The sequence below is a fragment of the Diceros bicornis genome, chromosome 7 (assembly GCF_020826845.1).
Source record: "Diceros bicornis minor isolate mBicDic1 chromosome 7, mDicBic1.mat.cur, whole genome shotgun sequence".
Lineage (NCBI taxonomy): Eukaryota > Metazoa > Chordata > Mammalia > Perissodactyla > Rhinocerotidae > Diceros > Diceros bicornis.
This window is the reverse complement of record NC_080746.1, coordinates 17,674,008-17,692,928: the sequence shown is the minus strand read 5'-3', so window position 1 is coordinate 17,692,928 and position 18,921 is coordinate 17,674,008. Positions and strand designations below refer to the sequence as shown.

General features: G+C 56.1%; 3 protein-coding genes across 4 annotated transcripts; 1 reads left to right on the top strand and 2 right to left on the bottom strand.

The window, feature by feature from the left end:
* The first annotated feature begins 342 nt into the window (after positions 1–342).
* RNF26 (ring finger protein 26) lies at positions 343–3,148 on the top strand. The gene has a single exon (XM_058545019.1). It carries the CDS (start codon positions 921–923, stop codon positions 2,220–2,222), a length of 1,302 nt encoding a protein of 433 aa, XP_058401002.1. The 5' UTR covers positions 343–920; the 3' UTR covers positions 2,223–3,148.
* A 1,893-nt stretch (positions 3,149–5,041) lies between these two features.
* Positions 5,042–7,016, bottom strand: C1QTNF5 (C1q and TNF related 5). Of its 2 annotated transcripts, XM_058545018.1 has the most exons (3): positions 6,908–7,016; positions 6,351–6,607; positions 5,042–5,944 (listed from the first exon to the last, which is right to left on the bottom strand). In XM_058545018.1, exons 2-3 carry the CDS (start codon positions 6,562–6,564, stop codon positions 5,427–5,429), a joined length of 732 nt encoding a protein of 243 aa, XP_058401001.1. In that variant the 5' UTR covers positions 6,565–6,607; positions 6,908–7,016; the 3' UTR covers positions 5,042–5,426. The 2 variants fall into 2 exon arrangements, with proteins under 2 accessions (XP_058401001.1, XP_058401000.1); XM_058545017.1 differs by lacking the exon at positions 6,908–7,016 and having other exon boundaries at positions 6,351–6,732.
* Positions 7,017–7,756: 740 nt separating this feature from the next.
* On the bottom strand, positions 7,757–12,452 carry MFRP (membrane frizzled-related protein). Its single transcript, XM_058545016.1, has 13 exons — positions 12,379–12,452; positions 12,175–12,277; positions 11,947–12,060; positions 11,674–11,826; positions 11,326–11,539; positions 10,777–10,907; positions 10,524–10,649; positions 10,220–10,296; positions 9,693–9,841; positions 9,026–9,156; positions 8,749–8,880; positions 8,094–8,221; positions 7,757–8,006 (listed from the first exon to the last, which is right to left on the bottom strand). The coding sequence occupies exons 1-13, from the start codon at positions 12,430–12,432 to the stop codon at positions 7,782–7,784; spliced, it is 1,737 nt and encodes a 578-aa protein (XP_058400999.1). The 5' UTR covers positions 12,433–12,452; the 3' UTR covers positions 7,757–7,781.
* Positions 12,453–18,921: the final 6,469 nt, after the last annotated feature.

Here is an 18,921-nt window from a genome sequence, read left to right as displayed (position 1 = left end):
CAGCTCAGAGGCAGTGACTGCCAACCCTCACCTAAATAGATCACGCCGCGCGGCCAAGAGAAAGAACAGCGCCCATATTTAGCCTAGCCCAAAGGCCTGCTCCTGTAGGGGACGGGGCTAGGAGGGCATATTCCGCCCCTGCCCGCCAACTGACCAATCACCGCCTCAGAAGGGCGGGGATTTCAAGCTGTCTCTGCCCCTCCCCTTGGAAATTAAATATGTTTGGGCGCCGTTCAAACGGACCAATGAGTGCTCGACATTCCTGCAGTTGACCCTCGCCGATTGGCCGGACTTCTTCATCCCTCCCTCCTTGTCACGCTTCTTGCCCCACCCCCTTCGCACACAAGATGGCGGCGCCCAGCGGAGTAGAGGGTGTTGCTGGGGTTTGCTGAGACTGATTCCCTTTCCCAATCCCCTTTTGGGTGCAAAGCGCCGCGAGCCCAGGGGAGAGGGGCCGGGCGGGGACAGGGGCACCTGCGTAGCTGGACCGCGAGCCCGCGCCCAGCCTGCGCCGCCGCCCCCCCGGCCCCGGCCCCGGCCCAGCCTGATCTCATCCGTTCCGGGTCTCCGCTCGGTCTGACCCCTTGCTCGGCCGTGGTACGCCATCACCAGGCCTCCAGAGCTGAATCTCTCCTCCATCCTGGGCTCACCTCCACTTTAGAGATGTTTGGCCTCTTCCCTTCCAAACAGCCCGCCTTCAAAACCGGGACTTCTGGATCGGCACCTGACCCCCTTTCCCTCCACTGAGACTCCACTTCTCTCTAACCCACTTCTTCCTTAGATTCTTGATTCTCTCCCTGGGTTGGAGACTGCTCACTTCCCTTCCAAATTAATCCCTCATCCCCCAAATATTGACAACCTTGACATCCCCCTCAGCGGAGAGCGAGACTTACTTTTGGACTAACCTTCGTAGCCCTATCATGGAGGCTGTGTACCTGGTGGTGAATGGGGTGGGCCTGGTGCTGGACGTGCTGACCTTGGTGTTGGACCTCAACTTCCTGCTGGTGTCCTCCCTCCTGGCTTCCCTGGCCTGGCTGCTGGCCTTCATCTACAACCTGCCACACACGGTACTGACTAGTCTTCTGCACTTGGGCCGCGGAGTCCTGCTTTCACTGCTGGCCTTGATCGAAGCCTTGGTGCGGGTCACCTTTGGGGGCTTGCAGGCCTTGTGTACCCTGCTATATGGCTGCTGCTCTGGCCTGGAGAGCCTAAAGCTCCTGGGGCACCTGGCTTCTCACGGGGCACTGAGGAGCAGGGAGATACTGCACCGGGGCGTCCTCAACGTGCTCTCCAATGGCCATGCTTTGCTGCGCCAGGCCTGTGACATCTGTGCCATCTCTATGAGCCTGGTGGCCTACGTGATCAACAGCCTGGTCAACATCTGTCTCATTGGCACTCAGAATCTCTTCTCCCTCGTGCTGGCCCTGTGGGATGCAGTGATGGGGCCGCTGTGGAGGATGACGGATGTTATGGCTGCCTTCCTAGCCCACATTTCCAGCAGTGCTGTGGCCATGGCCATCCTCCTCTGGACCCCCTGCCAGCTAGCACTAGAGCTCCTGGCCTCAGCTGCCCGCCTCTTGGCCAGCTTTGTGCTTGTCAATCTCACTGGCCTGGTGATGCTGGCTTGTGTGCTGGCAGTGATGGTGACTGTGTTGCACCCGGACCTCACCCTGAGGCTGGCCACCCGGGCACTCAGTCAGCTCCATGCGCGGCCATCCTACCACCGGCTCCGAGAGGATGTTGTGCGGCTGTCTCGCCTAGCACTGGGCTTGGAGGCCTGGCGTCGAGTCTGGAGCCGCAGCCTGCAGCTGGCGAGCTGGCCGAATCGGGGAGGGGTACCTGGAGCCCCCCAGGGTGGCCCTAGGAGGGTGTCCGCAGCCAGGACCTGGCGACAGGACACTCTTGCTGAGGTGGGGCCCAGATCAGAGGCAGAAGAGGAGGAGGTCAGGACGACCAGAGCAGCAGCTGCCCGGGGCCGGCAGAGGCTCAATGAGGAGGTGCCGGTAGCTGGGCAAGACCCATGGAAGTTGCTGAAGGAGCAAGAGGAGCGGAAGAAGTGCGTCATCTGCCAGGACCAGAGCAAGACGGTGCTGCTTCTGCCCTGTCGGCACCTGTGCCTGTGCCAGGCCTGCACTGAAATCCTGATGCGCCACCCCGTCTACCACCGCAACTGCCCACTCTGCCGCCAGGGCATTCTGCAGACCCTCAATGTCTACCTCTGAAGACTCCCTCTCTGCCTGCCCACCCCTCCACGCTCCACGCAGCCACCTGCGCTAAGACAGCATTAGCACCTGATCTCCGGTTCCTGGCCTGAATCCCCACCTGCCCCCACGGCTGTCATGCCAAGCCTCTAAGCCGTGCTTGCAGGACATTGAGTTGGGGTACTCTGGAAGACTGTGACCTGGGTGGGGGCAGGGTAATAGCTTTTCCTTACCCAGTGGGTCCCCGTGATGCCGAGGGTGCTGAATGTGTCACTATGCAAGACGCTGAGACTGTTCGCTGTGGATTCCCCTACAGCTTGCCAGGGCCCTCCCAGATGCCAGCCTCTGGGGCTCCCCCTCTCTGCTTCTGGTTTTTCTGTTGGGGGTTTGCAGGTCCTCTCCCTGCCCCCTCCCTACTTCTTCCCCAGCTTTTGCAGCCACAACACAGTGTCATTTGGGTTTTTTGGCAACTCAAGGGCCTCAGAATGATCTTGAACCTTTGCTTTCAGCCAGAGCCGAGGTGCCCTGGTAGGCTTTGGGGTAGGATCTCTCAGGTTCCCTTAGAGCTACCAAGTCTGCCTGTCATGATCTTATGAGGCTCCCTTCCAACCTGATCCAACAGCTGGGATCAGAGTTTACTCCTGGTATGGGGGTGGGAGAGGTGGGGTGTTTGCACCTGGCTTTGGGACCATGTACCCTCTGGCACCTCAGCTCCACTGGGAGCCTCAGGAGGGATAACCGGATTTCTATTCATACCCCCTTCACTCCTCCCATCATAGAGAAAAATGGTGTTCCCTTTCCCCTGTCTCTCCCTGGCATTGGGGAGGGCAGACTGTGCACATTTTACTAGGGTCCAAGTACAGAAGGGGCCAGGACCTAGGGGCATGCAGCTCTGTGAGGGGTCTGTCCGTCCCGGTTTCCAGTGAATAAAGTTCTGTTGACAGCTCTGAGGGCCTCTGTCTGCATCCTTGCGAGGGTGAGCAGTTGTTTAGGGTAACTGACACTGCAGCAGGGTCCTTCAGTCCTGCTGGAGTCACGGCAGCCTCTGTGGGGGACCTGGTGGGGGAAGAGATGAGATGGGATGGATGGGAGTACTGTGTCTCGGGGAGAGCCCAGCCAGGTCTGGCTGGATCGGCTTTCACCCCCTCCAGTTTGTGTGCCCTCTCACACACATGGCTTTTGGAAAGCCCTGACTATCTTTTTTTTTTTTTTTTTTTTTGCTGAGGAAGATTGGCCCTGAGCTAACATCTGTGCCCATCTTCCTCTATTTTGTATGTGGGATGCTGCCACAGCATGGCTTGATGAGCAGTATGTTGGTCCGCACCTGGGATTCGAAACTGTGAACCCCGGGCCGCTGAAGCGGAGCGGGCAAGCTTAACCACTACGCCACCGGGCTGGCCCTCCCTATCTTTTCTATTGTTGCCAGAATTGAGCCCTTGGAGAGAGGAGTGTGAACTTTCTCACCCCTTGAGTCAGCCTTCCCAGCTTTTCCTCTGGTGCTGCTCTTCCCAGGAGGGAACTTGGGGTTCCTGATTCCTGGAGGAGCTGGTGCTTGTCTTTGTGTCTCTTGGCGTAGAGTGGCGCTGTGATGGGCTGGAATATGGCTGCGTGACCTCCTGATGGAGAGCAGGGAGCTGAAGCCCAAGAAGCCTGAGGCCCATCTCTAGCTCACTTCCCCAGCCCAGTCCCCAGTCCCCAAGGGTCATATCTGCCCTCACATGACCAATAAGAGTGGGGTGGGGGACACTCCCCCATAATTGTATGTTAAATCTAGGAGTTTAATGCCAGTGACAGCCTTCTGGAAGAGGGGAAGAGAGAGAAGGGATAGGTCTGGAAGAAGCTCTGAGGAGAGGCCCTTCCACTTTCTCTTGGGTTGAGAGGCTGAGCTGATTGTGGGCCTCGCAAGCCCTGGTTTGTTAGTCGTTGGGTTGGGGGTGGGGCCAGGGCTAGCTTCTGAAGGTCAGAAGAGGGGAGCCTTGAAGGGGCTTTGTGGTTAGCCTCAGACTTCCTGGCATGGCCTGCCCAGGCTATGCCCAGCACAGTTGCGGAGTTCCACACATCCACCTTGGAGTGGGGAGGCCTGAAGGAAGGCTTTTTCTTCCCTTCCCCCAACCCTGGAGAGGTTGCTGAGCAAGGGGAGGCTTGGCTCCTTCCAGTCTGTTTAATGTGAGGATAAACATTATATGAGAGAAGATAAACTTCCTGAGCTGGGAGCAAAGGACCCCCTTTTCCTCCACCCCCATCTGGAATTCCATTGGCAGACCTCAATACCCTTCCTCCCCCTTGTAGTCATGAGCTCAGGCTACCCAGGGTCATTGCTGCATTTTGGAGCTGGGGTGCCCCCTTGTGGTCACCTCAGAAACTACTTATCCCTAGACTTCCAGGGACTCTCCCCTGGTGTCCGGGATAGAGAAATAGCTTTCCAGTCATCTAGGGACTAGATGGCAAGCAGCCAGAGCAGTCATGAATGAAAATCCTGGGCTCATTTTTGTTGATCAGGGCAGAGATGTGTGTGGTGAAAGTAGCCCCTACCCAGTTCACGTGACATCTTTGTGTTAGAAAAAGGTGGCCAGAGCCCCATGCTGGGAGGGCACCCTCCTCAGTCAGGCACTCCTGTTCACAACCTGCACAACTTGGGGGACAGCTCTGTGGATTGGCCTCGCATCCACCTAGGCCTGCTTCCTGTATCTCCTGCCCCATACCTGGTCCAGCCTAAGAGCCCTCCCTTCTGCCTGAGCAACCCAGCCCCCCAACCTTCTTTCTTTCTCTTCTCCCTCCCTCCATCTTCAGAATCAGGGCATCCCATCCCCACCACTAAAGAAGAGAGGCTGAGCCAGTAGGAGGGTTTTTTAGGTTTATTGAATGGTCTCTGAGAGAAGGGCCCAGGGTAGGAAAGACAAGGGAGGACCCAGAGAAGCAGAGGACCAGGAAGAGAGCACCCCACCTTGGGGTCCTGGGCAGAGCAACTGAAGGACTCACACCTGGCAGCACAGGGCACTCCTTTGGTCTTGGGCAGGAATCCAGCCACTGTCCTATGCTGCCAGCGCTGTTCTCAGAGCCTCTGTCCCCATTCCCTGCCAGCAGCAGGACTGGGAAGACCCCACCCCACCTCTGTAGTCATTCACAACTGTCCAGGGGGGCCAGCCCTCCCGGATGATGTGGCTGTCACTGTCACACCCTCCTTCCCTAGGAGTGAGAGTGCTTGAGCTCACTGTCCAGTGGGCATCAAGCGAAGACGGGGGAGCTGTGCCAGTCAGAGTACACCAGGAATCCAGAGAAGGTGCTGTCCGTCTTGATGCTGGCGTAGATGCCGATGTAGTCACCCACGCCCACCTGGACCCACACCTGGTCCTCCGGCTCCAGCCTCACCATGGCGCCCCCGGAGAGCGAGGCTGGCTTGGGCCACCCCCCAAAAAACTGGAAGAAAGAGGCGATGGACTCGCCATTCTTGACCAGATCGAACTGCAGGCTAGCCCGGTAGACGGTGGCGTGGACCGCGAAGTAGTAGACTCCGGGCACCTGGCAGGTGAACTTGCCGGTGGTGGCGTCGTAATGTCCCTGCTCGTTCACCAGCACGCGGTCGAAGGGTAGGGGCGCGTCCGACGGCGGAGGCACCCGGCTCTCCGAGCGCTTGGCGCTGAAGGCGGAGCGCGGGGGCACCGAGCACTCCCCCGCCGGCCCGGTCGCCCCCACGGGTCCGGCCTCTCCTCGCGGCCCGGGCTCTCCGCGAGGCCCCGGCAGTCCTGCGGGGGTGAGGGGAGCGGTTAGGGAGAACGTAGCGGCCCGGTCCCCCAGCGGCGGGGTGCGCGGAGGGCAGCTCTAAGAACCCTCCCCATCCTCTCCAAGCCCTCTGAGCCGCCACTTCCTCGGCTAGTGCCGCCTGCGCACCAGGGCCCCCTCTCCTCCCTTCCTGCAGGGCTTGGGGCAGATCCGAGGGGCTGGACAAAGAGGGTCCCAGGAGTTCTGGCTCTCGCCGCTGAGTCACTCTCTCCTCTCCCGGGTCCCAGAGCTAAGCGGGGATGGCAGGGACCGCAGCGGCGCCCCCTGGCGGGGATCCCGAGCCCTCCTGCGCGCCAGCCCCGGAGAGCAGGAGCAGAGGCCGTGCCAGCTTGGACGGCCCCACGGACGGCAGCGAAGGTGCCTTCTTACCTGGCCTCCCGCCCTCGCCTTTCTCCCCGGGCGCCCCGGGCGCGCCGTCCCGGCCGTCGCGGCCGTCGCGGCCAGGCAGGCCCTGGCTGCCATGGTGGCCCGGCGTGCCCGGAAGGCCGGGGTGCCCCGGGCACAGGCTGGGAATCTTGTTGTCGTCTAGCGGGGGCGAGCCGAACGCCAGGCCCAGGAGCAGCAAGGCGAGGAGCGGCCTCATGGCGCTGGCACGGGGAGTCCGGACGCCTGGGTCCTCTCGCAGTCTGTGGGCCAGGCAGGACAGGAGTCGGGACCCAGAATCCTGGGACCTGCCTCGCTCCCCACCCCAGCGCGGGCGGGTCGATCCCCACCCCACTGTCATGCCCGCGAGTGAGGCTGAGCGGCCGCGGGGGACGAAGAAGGGGGCGCCCCCAGCCGGGAGAACCCTGAGAACACAGCAGATGGGGAAAGGAGAGGCCGGCCCCTCCCCTCCGCTCCCCTCCCCTCCCCGCCTGGGCCCTCGCCCAGTCTTTCCCACAGTTCCCTCCCCCGTCTCCACTCCCCCCCACCTCCGCCAGACTCACCTCCCTCCCGGCTCCCGGGGGCTGCTCACTCGCTCTCTGGCCTCCTTCGGGGCACTCGCTACTCCGGACCCTCCAGTTGACCCCTGCTCTGCCCCTGCGCCTCTCCCCAGCTAGGCGCCCCGTGTCCCCGGTGTCCCCCTGGTCCTCCTTCGCTCCCTGCCGGCTCCGCTCTGCTCCTCCCAGACTCCAAGAGGAAACCAGTTGTTCAGGGGCCAAGAGCTCTGGGCCGGGAAGTAGCAGGGAAATAACTCGTGGTGTCGCCCGGCAGCCGGCCAAAGTTTGGGGGGAAAAAGGAGGGGGAGAGAGACGAGCCGGGCACAGAGAGCAGAACCGTGAGAGACAGCCACTCAGGACACCTACTGCTCCAAGGAACTGGAAGGAGAGATGGTGCACTGAGAGACCAAGGACAAGTCTCTAGTTCAGGAGAAATATAAGCTGGGGACTGAGGGTGGAGAGTTCCAGAGACAGACAGACAACTGGATCTCTGGGCTTAAAACAGGGCCTGCCACATTAATAGGCACTTGATATATTTTTGTTGAATAAATGAACAAGCGGAAATGGCTGGTGATAGAGAATGTGGTGGAGATGGGAAGGCAGAAGATAGGAAATCTTGGTCAGAGTCTGGGGTGGGAAGCGGTGTAGATTGTCAATGGCACAGCTGCCATTGGAGCCAGGAACCATCCTGCCACAGGAGCCAGGCCAGCTGCCTGTGGCAGCTAGGGCAAGTAAAGGGACAGGGAAGGATCTAGGAGGTTGGGGGACCCCAGAGAGGGTGGGCAGAGTCCCATGCTGGTCCCCTCCTTTGTCCCCCTGCCTGCCCACCCTGATAGGCAAAGGAGAATGGGCAGGCAGAGGGCAGGGGCCCGCTTTAGGGTCAGGGCTGGGCACAAGCCTCCAGGCCAGCCGCCTCAGGCAGCCTATTGCAGTTGAAGGGCCAGGGGGTGCCCAGTAATGCCAGGCCAGACTGGCATTGGCGCTCCGCCTCCTGGCAGACAGAGCGGCAAGGGGGAAGGACACTGCCTAGCGGGGTGCAGTGGGGCACAAGCAGCCCGCAAAGGAGCCTTCGGAAATTCTGGTAGCAGGGCAGGCTTGTCAGGCTCTGTGGAAGGAGGATATCAGCCCTCAGGCACCCTGCTCCCCAGGCTCCCTCCCCTTCAGGAATCCCTCCTTATCTCTGCTGGAGCACCTTGTAACCTCTGAGGACCTCCACCACCTCCTCCTGGGTGGCCATGCCTACCCAGATGTTAGGGAAGGCTGTGGTGTTGTAGCTCAGGCCGATGCACATCTCCACCTGGACAGGCTCACAGGCCAGCTCTGCAGGGATAGGAGGGGAGGGTCACTGTGGGGACCACTCACTGGCCGTGTGACCTGGGGCAAGTCACCTAATGGCTCTGCATGGGTCAGACTGGGGTTGTTGTGAGAATCAAAGGTGATCACATGAAGAGATGCTTTACACATGTTGAGGATTCCTGTCATCCTCAAGAGCCTGCTCCAAGCATCATTCGCCAGCCCTGGGCATCCTGCAGGCTCCTCTTTGATCTCAGGGAACATGGGGCACCAGCACTGGTAGGGACCCCTGGGCATCTGGAGGGAACTCCCCTGTTCTCACTTTCATCTTTGAGAGGGGCTCTCTGTGTGATGAGGCTGGACTGGTTCTTGAAACCCCAACCATTGACTCCCAGATTTCCATTTCCCTAGGGGTTGACACTAAGTACCACTGCCACTGGGGGTGAGAGTCCCTCCAGAGTCAGGATAGTGGATCTGCCCAGCAGGGAAGATAGGCATGGGCTGTGATGAAGTGTGCCATCAAGGTTTCTGGTGCCCTGGGGCAGGTGTCTCACCTGGGGGTGGGAACAAGGGGCTGCTGCAGTTGTCATCACTGCTATCTGCACAGTCTCTCCATGTGTCACATATCCACTGCAGACTCTGACACCCTCCATCCAGACAGGAGAACTCTCTGGGCCCACAGGGGTCTGTAGGCACAGGGGCCATGGCAGTGCCCTGGCACATACCTGTACCCCCACTGCCTTCATGGTGCCCTGACCAGCATCCAGAACCCTTCCCTCTTCTCCAGGAGGCGCCTCTACGGCCCACACCCACTTGCCCAGGGACACCTACTCTCTGTAACATTGAGGGCCTGGTAGGTGGCTGAGAAGCCCCCGCTGCGGATGCCATGATCTGTCCTGAAGAGCACAGCCAGTTGGTGGTGCCGGGAGATGAGGCGAGGGGGTGGCTCTGCCCCACAAAACCTGCCCAAGGCAGAGAGCAGTGCTGGGCATGGGGCCCTTGGCTGACGGAGGGTGCACCGAGGCCTCCCACACTGGGGAGGGTGCTCTGGGTGATGCCAGAGGGGGTGAGAGGCTTAGTTGCTGACTTATGGAGCTTGGGGTATGGTGAGGGGAAGACACACATATTCAGCAGACAAAGTATTAAATGAACTGCTTGAACTTGAGCCACTTCGAGATGGGAAAAATCAGTGAGTGTTCATGAGGGAAGTGGAATGGACCGTGCGGGCTGGAGAACTGGGACAGGGAGAGGGCTGGGAAAGGGCCTCAGAGCAAGGCCTCCTGGGAAAGGGCGATGTCAGGAACAAAAGTGAGAGGGACAAGGAACAAAGGTGAGAAAGGACAAGCCTCTTTTAGGGGGACAGTGAAGAGAACTCTGGCCTGGAGTAGCAGCAGAAGACGAAGCCGGGGGTAAGTGGGGCAAATTTGTGGGAAGCCTTGACTGTGAGACTGCGGAGGATGGAGTTGATCCTCGGCCCCTCCCCTGGCTCTGCCGATACCTGCCCAGGAGGCTGAGGGCCCCTGAGTTGCTGGTCTCATACACCTCCACGTAGTCAAACTTGCACTCGTCCTGAGCGTCCAGGCTGAAGTTGTGGAACTGTAGTTCTACGCCATGTCCGGCAGGCACTGAGATATGCCAGGTGCAAAGCTGGGGGAGGGCACAGATGGGGTAATTCACGGGTTCCTTCTGTCCCAATCTGGGCATCAGGCTGAGCTCCAGAAGGGCTTCCTCCGGGCTGCAGGCTGGGCAGGGAGTGGGTGGGCACTGCCCACCTAGCTCTCACCATCGGTGGTTCTTAAGATAAGAAGGGCCTTTGACTTGTCCGGTCTCAGAGACAAGTCTGCCCGGCGCGGGAACATCTGGATGCGCGGTAAGCACTTAACAATGTTCCCCTCCTGCCTGCTTGATCTCTGACCTTCCCAGGTACAAGCCAGTGTCTGCTATGCTATTCCCAATCACACTAACCCAGGTGCTCAGGTGTGCCCATTTGTGCCACACCACCCTCCCCATGAAGAGCTGGCTTACCTGTTGGTGAGGGTACTGCTGCAGGTAGCTGGGGGCAGAGAAAGTGCCCTGGAGCCCGGTCAGATTCCCCCCACAGCCTAGAGAGAGGAGGAGGGCTCAGGAGCTTGCCCGGGCCTGTGCCTTACCTCAGTAGGGCTGGTAGTGGCTGCAGGGAAGGGTTTTGCTCAGGCCCATGGGGAAACAAGTTTTGAGCCAGAAGAATGCCTAGGCAGGTGTGGGGCTGGGCCAGCACTGGGAAGACCAGCCTGAACCTGGCTCAGATGCCTGAAGACAGTACCCGCCCTGATGCTGGCAGGGCCCGTACCCGAGAACTTGGCACTGCAGTTGGTCTCGTCCCTGCCGTCAGCACAGTTGACAAAACCGTCGCACACCGAGTCAGGGAGCAGGCAGACGAGCTGGTCACAGGGGAACTCATCATGGGCACAGCTCCCTGGAGGTGGGCGTCTGGATTCAGAAACCCTCAGAGACTCCACCCCTTTTGCCAGAGCTGGGAGTGGCTGGAGGGGAGGGAAAGCGATAATTGCCCGGAAGCGGGGACGCGGTGGGAAAACACTCACCATGCCCAGGAGCCACAGCCTGGTACCAGGCATGGAAACCAGATCCTTCCACACTGCTGTCAGAGACGAAGGCCACCCGGAGGTGGCTGGCATTGGTGTTGAGTGTAGGGGGAGGTACCCTCCCACACACTCTGCAAGAAGTCAGATTGGGGGTGATGGAGGCTCAGAGCACAGGCCCAGCCAGAGTGGGGTCTGCCTGGGCCCCGTGGTCCTCTTTCCTCAAGCCCTGATCTGGTGACAATGTGCTCAAAAAGGCTCTTTTTATTTCTCAGGGAGCTCTGACCTTCCTAGCACTTGCACATCCATCCTTGCGACATTTGTTCATGGGAAAGATAGGTAGGAGCTCCATGTTACAGAGTTGGAAATTGAGGTCAGAGAGGGAACGTGACCTTCCCAAGGTCATACAGCAAGGTGGTGGCAGTGCTGGGCCCAGAGGTCAAGTCTCTCAATTTCCTCCTAGTCAAGCCTCTCCCACTGCAGCTCCCTGGTCTGCCCTCCGGACAGTGGTTCAAGACAGGGCTGGGATCTCCTGGGGGCACAGGGACCCACCTGAGGAGGGGGCCTTCAGGCTCAGGGGAGATTTCCAAGCGGTCGAAGAGACAGGAGGCCACGCTTTCCATGCTGAGAGCTTCAATCTTGAGCTGTATGGCATGGTCTGTTGCCACCTGGATGTGCCACACACAGTGGGCATTGGGTGGGTAAGGGTCTGGGTAGTTGGGGCTGCTGAAGAAGCCCCTTGGTCCAGGAAGGAGGCCCCCACAGGCTGCAGAGATGGAAGTAAGCGTTCAGAGGTCAGAAGGAGAGACATCCTTTATTTTCCAAGGTGCCTTTTCCTGGCCCCCATTCCCTCCTGCCATCTTGGGCCCTTCTCCAGGAAGATCTGCCCTTAGTACTCACTGGACTGGGGTGTGGGGCTCATGCCTGCCTCCTGCTGCCCTTTAGGGGTCCCAGTTGCTTGACAGGTGGTGGTGGTGGTGAAGGGGGTGGTGCCAGTGGTGGCGGCAGGCAATGGATGATAGGAGGCCCCAGGTGGGGGTGTAGCCTGCAGCTCTGGAGGCAGGAAGATGGAGGAGTGGGATTCGAAGGAGGTGGATCCCTGGGGGGTGGGTAGCATAGCTCAAGGAGTCTCATAATAAAGCCCTTCTCCCACGTAAGGCCCCGGGTACTTACGGGCCAGGATGATGGCCACCAGCAGCCCGAGCAGCAGGAGCAGCAGGCTGGCTAGCAGGAGGACACACAGCCAGGAGAAGTGGCAGTCTGGCTGCAGCCCTCGGGGACGCCGACCTGTGGGCAGGTGAGGTGGGATTTTGAGAGCCCCTCCCCTTGGGCATCCCTCACACTGCCCTGAGCTCCTGGGCCTCTCTGTCCTACCCTCAGGCCGCCCCCTGAGACGGTTACCGTGCCAGGGAGCTTGGAGGCTGCAGCTGGCATCCTTCTGGAAGGCCGGTGGAGGGCAAGGTGGCCCCGATTCAGGCTCGAAAGCAGGATTGCAGAATTCAGTCTGAAAGGGAGAGACTTGAGGGCTGAGGGCCAGTGGCAGCACTGCCCAGCAGGCGTGTCCACTGGGCCCCCATCTGGGGCTTGGTCCTAGGTGACACTTACCTTGCTCAGCTCTGTTGCCTCCACACACAGGATGATGTCTGAGCAGTCCTTCATGGCTCAAGGCTCTGCATGGCTTTCTGGAGTCCTTGCAACGGCCCGAGGCCCCCAAGGGCCCACTTCCTGACCCCAACCCCTCTATCAAAGGAGAGGCCTCTGCTCCCTGAGGGAGTGGGCTGCCGGACTAGACCAGCTCTCGGCCTGCCCTTGGCAGACTGGTTTGGGCTACTGGCTACTCCGCCTCTGTGTGGGGGAAGGGACAGCAGCCAGAAGGAATTCACAAAGGCATGAAATGGTCCCTTAATCCAACTCAGCTGAGGATGCTGAGGTCAAGACCCTGGCGCAGGGCAGGAATCCTTAAAGGGACAGGCAGTGGCTGAGAACACTGGCCGAGGAAACTAGGTGCTCTGTGGGGGGTGTGACCAGGGGAGCAGACCACCCCCCTTTCCTAACCTTACCCAAAGTGTTGAGTGAGCACCTGAGGGGTGCTGGGAGGGAAGGAGGCCAATGGCGCTGCTTTGCAGCATGAGGGAGCCTTAGAAGCTGGGCGTAAGGGTTTGACAGCTTCAAGGCCTATGAGTCATAAGGGCCCTGGACGAAACCAGCTGCCCACTGCTCCTCCCTTCAGGCCGACTGGGGCATTAGCCCAGCCTGGGTCTGTGGAAGGCCCCTGTTAACACACCTGGGTGACCGGGACAAGGAGACAAACCATTATTGGAAGAATAGGGTGTGTGTGGGCTGCTCATGTTTGTGCTGATGTAAGTGGGGGAGCTTGAGGGGTTGGCTGCCTCTGCCTGGGGCCCCTCAACCTGCAGGGGGAAGGACAGAGGACGAGAAGGTGCCGGAGGCCTGGTTGGGGCTGGTCAGACCCTTCAGGTGGGCTGTGGAGTCCAGCAGTTCGTGCCATCTGCTGTTGCAAGACAGGAGACCCACTCTGCAGACTAGGTCACTTCATGTCCCTTTCTCCATTAGTGAAGTTTTCCTGGAAAATCCCAGCCTGGCCCCGCTGTCCTCAAGGAGAGAGAAGGACTGTTAATCTGTTTTGTGTTGGCCATGCTCAGGCCGCGAGTCGGGCTCAGTGGGAGCAGGGGCGGCAGCACAGTATTTCTGGCTACCGTTTGTAGAATGCCTGTTGTGTATCAGGCCCTGGGCAAGGGGTCTTACAGTTTCTTTCCTTCAGTCACTCTATGAGGTAGTATAACCATTTTAAAAAGGATGGCACTAAGGCTCTGAGAGGTTAAGTAACTTTCCCAAGGTCACACAGCTGGTAAGATACAGAGACGAGAGTTGAACCTAGGACTGGGTCAATCCAAAGTGCATGTTTTCTGTGACACACCTCTTTCACCCGACGCTGGGGCCGAGGCACGAAGGAGGAACACGGTGAGGAGCCCAGTGGGGAGAGAAGACACAAAGGAGACCGAGTCTGTGATCCTAAGGCAGCCATCCTTGCCCTCAGAGGGTCCCCCCACCCCCAAGTTCTTCTCCATCCACCCCCTAGAGGGCCTTGGGCTGCTGCTGTCTAGGGGCAAGCCTTTTCTTGGACCGTTGGGTGTGGACTGCTTCTAGCGGGTGTGAGAGGTCACAAGTATTTCCATCGTAAGACTGAGACCTGATTTGCCTCTTTCACTGTCATTCGTGAGCGTGCAGTGCAGTTTTCCAGGGGCCGCCCGATGTTCTATGGCACCAGATTGCATGCAGAGGGAGACAAGAAGAGAGCTGTCTTCTATTAAGCCAGGTATTAATGAGATTTGCAAAAATGTAAAACGATGCTACCGTTCTTACTAATTTCTTTTTGTTTTGGAAAATGCAGTTTTTTAAAAAATAAAAAATGTTATTTCTGTTAGCATGTAAAGGGTTTAGGGTTATTCTAAAGTTTGTTATTTAAAAATAAGAAAATATTGGGGCCGGCCCGGTGGCGTAGCGGTTAAGTTTGCACGCTCTGCTTTGGCGGCCCAAGGTTTGCAAGTTCGGCAAACTTGGGCATGGACCTATGCACCGCTCGTCAAGCTGAGCTGTGGTGGTGCCCCACATACAAAATAGAGGAAGATGGGCATGGATGTTAGCTCAAGGCGAATCTTCCTCACCAAAAAAAAAAAAAAAAAAAAAAGTAAGAGAGGAAAATATTTAAATTCCTTTCAGTTCTAATTTTAATATGGTAAATATTGATAGGTATAACCCACATAAACAGAAGTTCTTTGGGGTTCTCAATAATTTTTAAGAGTGTAAAGGGGCCCTTTGACAACTGCTGGTTTAGGGGCAGACATGAAGACAGGTTACTGGGTTATAAGGCCAGAGATCAAATGCTGGGTAAGCTGAGGCAGCAATGACTATCTCTGATGGGGGCAGGCAGAGGGACTTCCTGGAAGAAGTGAGCATTTAGTCTAAAGTTTGAGGGTTTAAAAAGATTTTCAATAGGCAGAACTTGGGGTTTGGGTAGGGAATTCCAGAAAGGAGGGGAGGCTTAGCATTGTGGGCCTAAGGAGCCTGGGCTGTGACCTGTGTTAAGCAGAGACTGGCTTGGTCAGAACTGGGTCTTAGAATTGTCTCTGTTTGTGGGAAGGCAGTGGAAAGGAGGCAAAAGGGAGGCTAGGAGAGCAGGAAGCTTCCCTCTGGCTTTGCTGTGGTCCATGGCCGTCCTTGACAACACCCTTGGCTCTGCGGCCACAGGCACCTTGAATTGGCTGGTTTTTTTCTTCTTTTTTTTGTGAGGAAGATTAGCCCTGAGCTAACATCCGATGGCAATCCTCCTCTTTTTGCTGAGGAAGATTGGCCCTGGGCTAACATCCGTGCCCATCTTCCTCCACTTTATATGGGACGCTGCCATAGCATGGCTTGATAAGTGGCGTATAGGTCCATGCCTGCGATCCAAACCTGTGAACCCTGGGCCACCAAAGCAGAGCGCGCGCACTTAGCTGCTACTCCACTGGGCCGGCTCTGGATTTGGCTGTATTATGAAAGTATTTTGGGGGAGAGGATGTGAGCTGCCCTGTGAGGGAGCAGGTCAGGTGGGAGTGTGGTCTGAGTAAAATGACAGTAAGAGAGAAATAGAATGCAGATCCCTCAACTTATTGTCTCATTTGTCCTCATATTGCCTCATAATAGTCCTGGGGGCAAGGTCAGGGAGTTGTTTTTGTTCCCATTTTCCAAATGTAACTGAGGCCCCGAAGTGGTCCAGCTGGCAAGGAGTAGGGTTGGATTTCAGAGCTGGGTCTGTTGGATTCCTGGTTTTCAATTTTTTGTCCTTTTTCCCCTTTCCCCTTTTTTTCTTCCTTTCCTTTCCATTTTCCATGTTCTTTCTATAAACCTTGTAGAATAGGCGATGGGCAAGCACCCCCTTCGGAGGCATTTTTGGGAGCCTGGGTGTGGAGAGCACAGGGAAGTTTCAGCCCTGCAGCCTTGAGCCCTAGCTTGCTTGCTTCTGTCTTGGCTGCCTCTTGGCACCTTGATCTTCACCCCCTGGTTCCTGGATCCTCTCTAGTCTCTAGGAGCCTGGAAGACTGCAGCTCAATCCCAGCCAGTTTACCGGTATCTCCAAGAGGCAGGCAGGTCATACCAAATATCAGGAAATCAGAAAAGCTCATCCTCTGGATTTGGAATGTCCATTCAGTGGTTCTGCCTCGCTAATTCTGCTTGGTTTGGGCAATGCTATACTTACTTTGCATTCCTAAGCCTTTGTCAAGTATGTTGTTTAGGAAAAAGAAGGCAGAAGCATCCTGACAGGCCAGAGGAACCAAACATTTGCTGAGGATCACCCGCTAAGACAACCTTCGTGGAGTGATGATGGTGCAGTGCTGGAAGCGGGAGTGAGGTGGGGGAGCGGACGTGTGCTGAGTACCTACGATGTGCCAGACACTCACAGCTCTGAGTAGGTGTTGTTAGGCTCAGATCACCTTCTCAGAGGAGAAGACTGAGGCTCAGAGAGATTAAGTAATTTGCTTGGACTGTAAATGCTAGTCTCTTTCTGCTGCCCCCTGCCTCCTGCACAGGGGCTTGTTTCTGCCCATAGAGTGACGCGGATGGGGACCCTCAGAGGTGCCCATCTCAGACCTCCTTGGGCCCAGGTATGCGACAGATCCTACTGGTTTTGCTCTTGGGTTTGTGTGGCTGGATAGAGTCAGGGAGTTCCCTGGTTACATCTCTGTTCAGCTCAGTTCTTAATAGACACAGGGTTGGAAAATTTGCTGCAGAAATTCCTGCAAAATGCTGTCAATTATTCACCCCAAAGGCAGAGTATTCAGATGGAAAGACAACTGGGTGGGGAGTCAGGATACCTGGGTCCCATCCTGCCTCTGCTACTGACAAGCTGGCGGACTCGAGCAAGCCTTCTCTAGGGCCCACATCCTTACTGCAAATGAGAATGTGGACAAGGTGACCTCTATGGTCCTAACTCTAATGTTTTATGGAAAGTAATATGCATTTTCTGAGCACTGGTCACTTTAAAAAAAAATGAATATAAATAAATATATATAGTAACTCTATAAACCGGAACCAGGGAACCAGAAGCACGTAGTCCTATCTAACCCAGGACTTGAGGCTCGTATTCAGAGAAAAAGTGACTTAGAATGAGAACACTTGAGCTGAGACCTTCAAGGTCCAATACTCCAATCTCCTTAATTCACAGATGAGGCACTAGGGCCCAGAAAGAGAGAGGTTCTTGTTCAAGGTCACATAAGAGCAGCTGCAGGGGGAGCACCTCCCCCAGGGAGAGGCCTGCTGGAATGCAAGCAAAGAATGGGGGAAAAATCCCAGTTGCTAGGAGGCAAAGCTGATGGATGAAGAAACATGGGGACAGATTGTGTTTGGGATCTGTGTAGCACTGGAACTTGTTGCCATGGGGATGAGAGGAACCATGGGCTAAGTACAGAAGGGAGACCTGAGAGCAAGGGTGGAGTAGGCTGAGCCCTGCCCTCGACGTTACCTGCAGTCCGTCTGTTCCCCAGGGGAAGACAGCAGAAACGCACAGGTGGCTTCTACCTCCAGTGAAAAACTAGTCAAAGGAGAGACAGCAACTTAGATTTATTTGGGGCTTACCCATCCACTTTGCTGTGAGCCTAATGTTTCCATTTTGAAGGTGATTCTGTTCACCTGTGGTTTGAACGAACTCATCAGCATTTAAATCTTACCCTGGGTCGGGCCACTCCCAGGGCAGGCCAGAGGGAGATCCCAGGGTTTGAGTCACTGTTGTTTTCAATCCCTCTTTTCCACTCTTGGAAAATGCCCAGAAAAAATGCCCCCACTACTGTCTCACCCCACAAGGTGAGTTGGATAGCAGGCGCCGCTATCTCAGCAGTGTCTGGAGCAGGGACGGCAGTTAGGAAAAGTCACCACAAAACACTCCAGCTCAACTGGGGAGACTTCAGCTTCCCAAGTTCTAAGATCTGCGGCAGAAATGGAAAATCCGAACAGTACTAAGAATTAAAAGATAAAACCAAAGGAGACGAGTCCCTGAGTGCCCCAAAGAGGCCATCTCTTTAAGGGGTTAAATCTGTGGGTGTCCTGAAAAAAGCACTTTAGAGAACTAAACCTTTAACTTCCGGGCAGCTGTTTGTAGGTATTAGTGGGGCAAGTTGAGATGTTTTGTTTATCAAGGACCAAGTCTCGATCACTCCATATCCAGGTATAGCCTGTCTGCTCTAGGAGCAAACTCCTGTATTCGGCCTCTGCTGGAGACCTGTTGTGACTTCAGCTTCCCAAGTTCTAAGATCTGCGGCAGAAATGGAAAATCCGAACAGTACTAAGAATTAAAAGATAAAACCAAAGGAGACGAGTCCCTGAGTGCCCCAAAGAGGCCATCTCTTTAAGGGGTTAAATCTGTGGGTGTCCTGAAAAAAGCACTTTAGAGAACTAAACCTTTAACTTCCGGGCAGCTGTTTGTAGGTATTAGTGGGGCAAGTTGAGATGTTTTGTTTATCAAGGACCAAGTCTCGATCACTCCATATCCAGGTATAGCCTGTCTGCTCTAGGAGCAAACTCCTGTATTCGGCCTCTGCTGGAGACCTGTTGTAGCTTGTCATAGGTCTGTATGGGGACCCACATGTGTCAAAAGAGAACCAACAGAGTACCCACACCAGCAGTTAAAAAGCAGTCCATTTAAATAAATTAGATATTTTAGTCTATTAGATATGCTAATTTTCTTAGGTGTGAAGATAGCGTTGAGGTTATGTGGGAGAATGTCCTTATTCTCAGGAGATGCATGCTGAGGTATTTAGAAATGGTGACATGACATTTCACCCCTAAATGTTTTGCCCAAAATAATAAAATATATACAAACGTGGCAAAATGTTAATAACCAGTGAATCCAGATGAAAAATATGGTGTTCAAAACGTGTACTATGTCAACTTTTTTATATACTTGAAAAGTTTAAACTAAAAAGTGGGTAAAATTTCCAGAACTTGAAATTGACAATCTGGTTGAAGCAGTAAAATATTTGGCCCTCAACATGCTAGGAGCTCTTCCTGGGTTCAAACCCCTCCCAAATCAAGACTCCATCACTTACCAACTTGTTTCTCAAGGCTATTATTTATTCTGTACAAGGTTCCATTGTA

Bases quoted from the DNA above. Each gene is read 5' to 3' on its own strand.
- C1QTNF5 (XM_058545017.1), bottom strand. From the start codon at position 6,705: ATGACAGTGGGGTGGGGATCGACCCGCCCGCGCTGGGGTGGGGAGCGA. The intron at 5,945-6,350 runs GTAAGAAGGCAC...TCACCCCCGCAG, and splicing joins AGGCGAGGGCGGGAGGCCAG to GACTGCCGGGGCCTCGCGGA.
- MFRP (XM_058545016.1), bottom strand. From the start codon at position 12,432: ATGAAGGACTGCTCAGACATCATCCTGTGTGTGGAGGCAACAGAGCTG. The intron at 12,278-12,378 runs GTAAGTGTCACC...TCTCCCTTTCAG, and splicing joins AGGCAACAGAGCTGAGCAAG to ACTGAATTCTGCAATCCTGC. The intron at 11,540-11,673 runs GTGAGTACTAAG...CCATCTCTGCAG, and splicing joins GAGCCCCACACCCCAGTCCA to CCTGTGGGGGCCTCCTTCCT.
- RNF26 (XM_058545019.1), top strand. From the start codon at position 921: ATGGAGGCTGTGTACCTGGTGGTGAATGGGGTGGGCCTGGTGCTGGAC.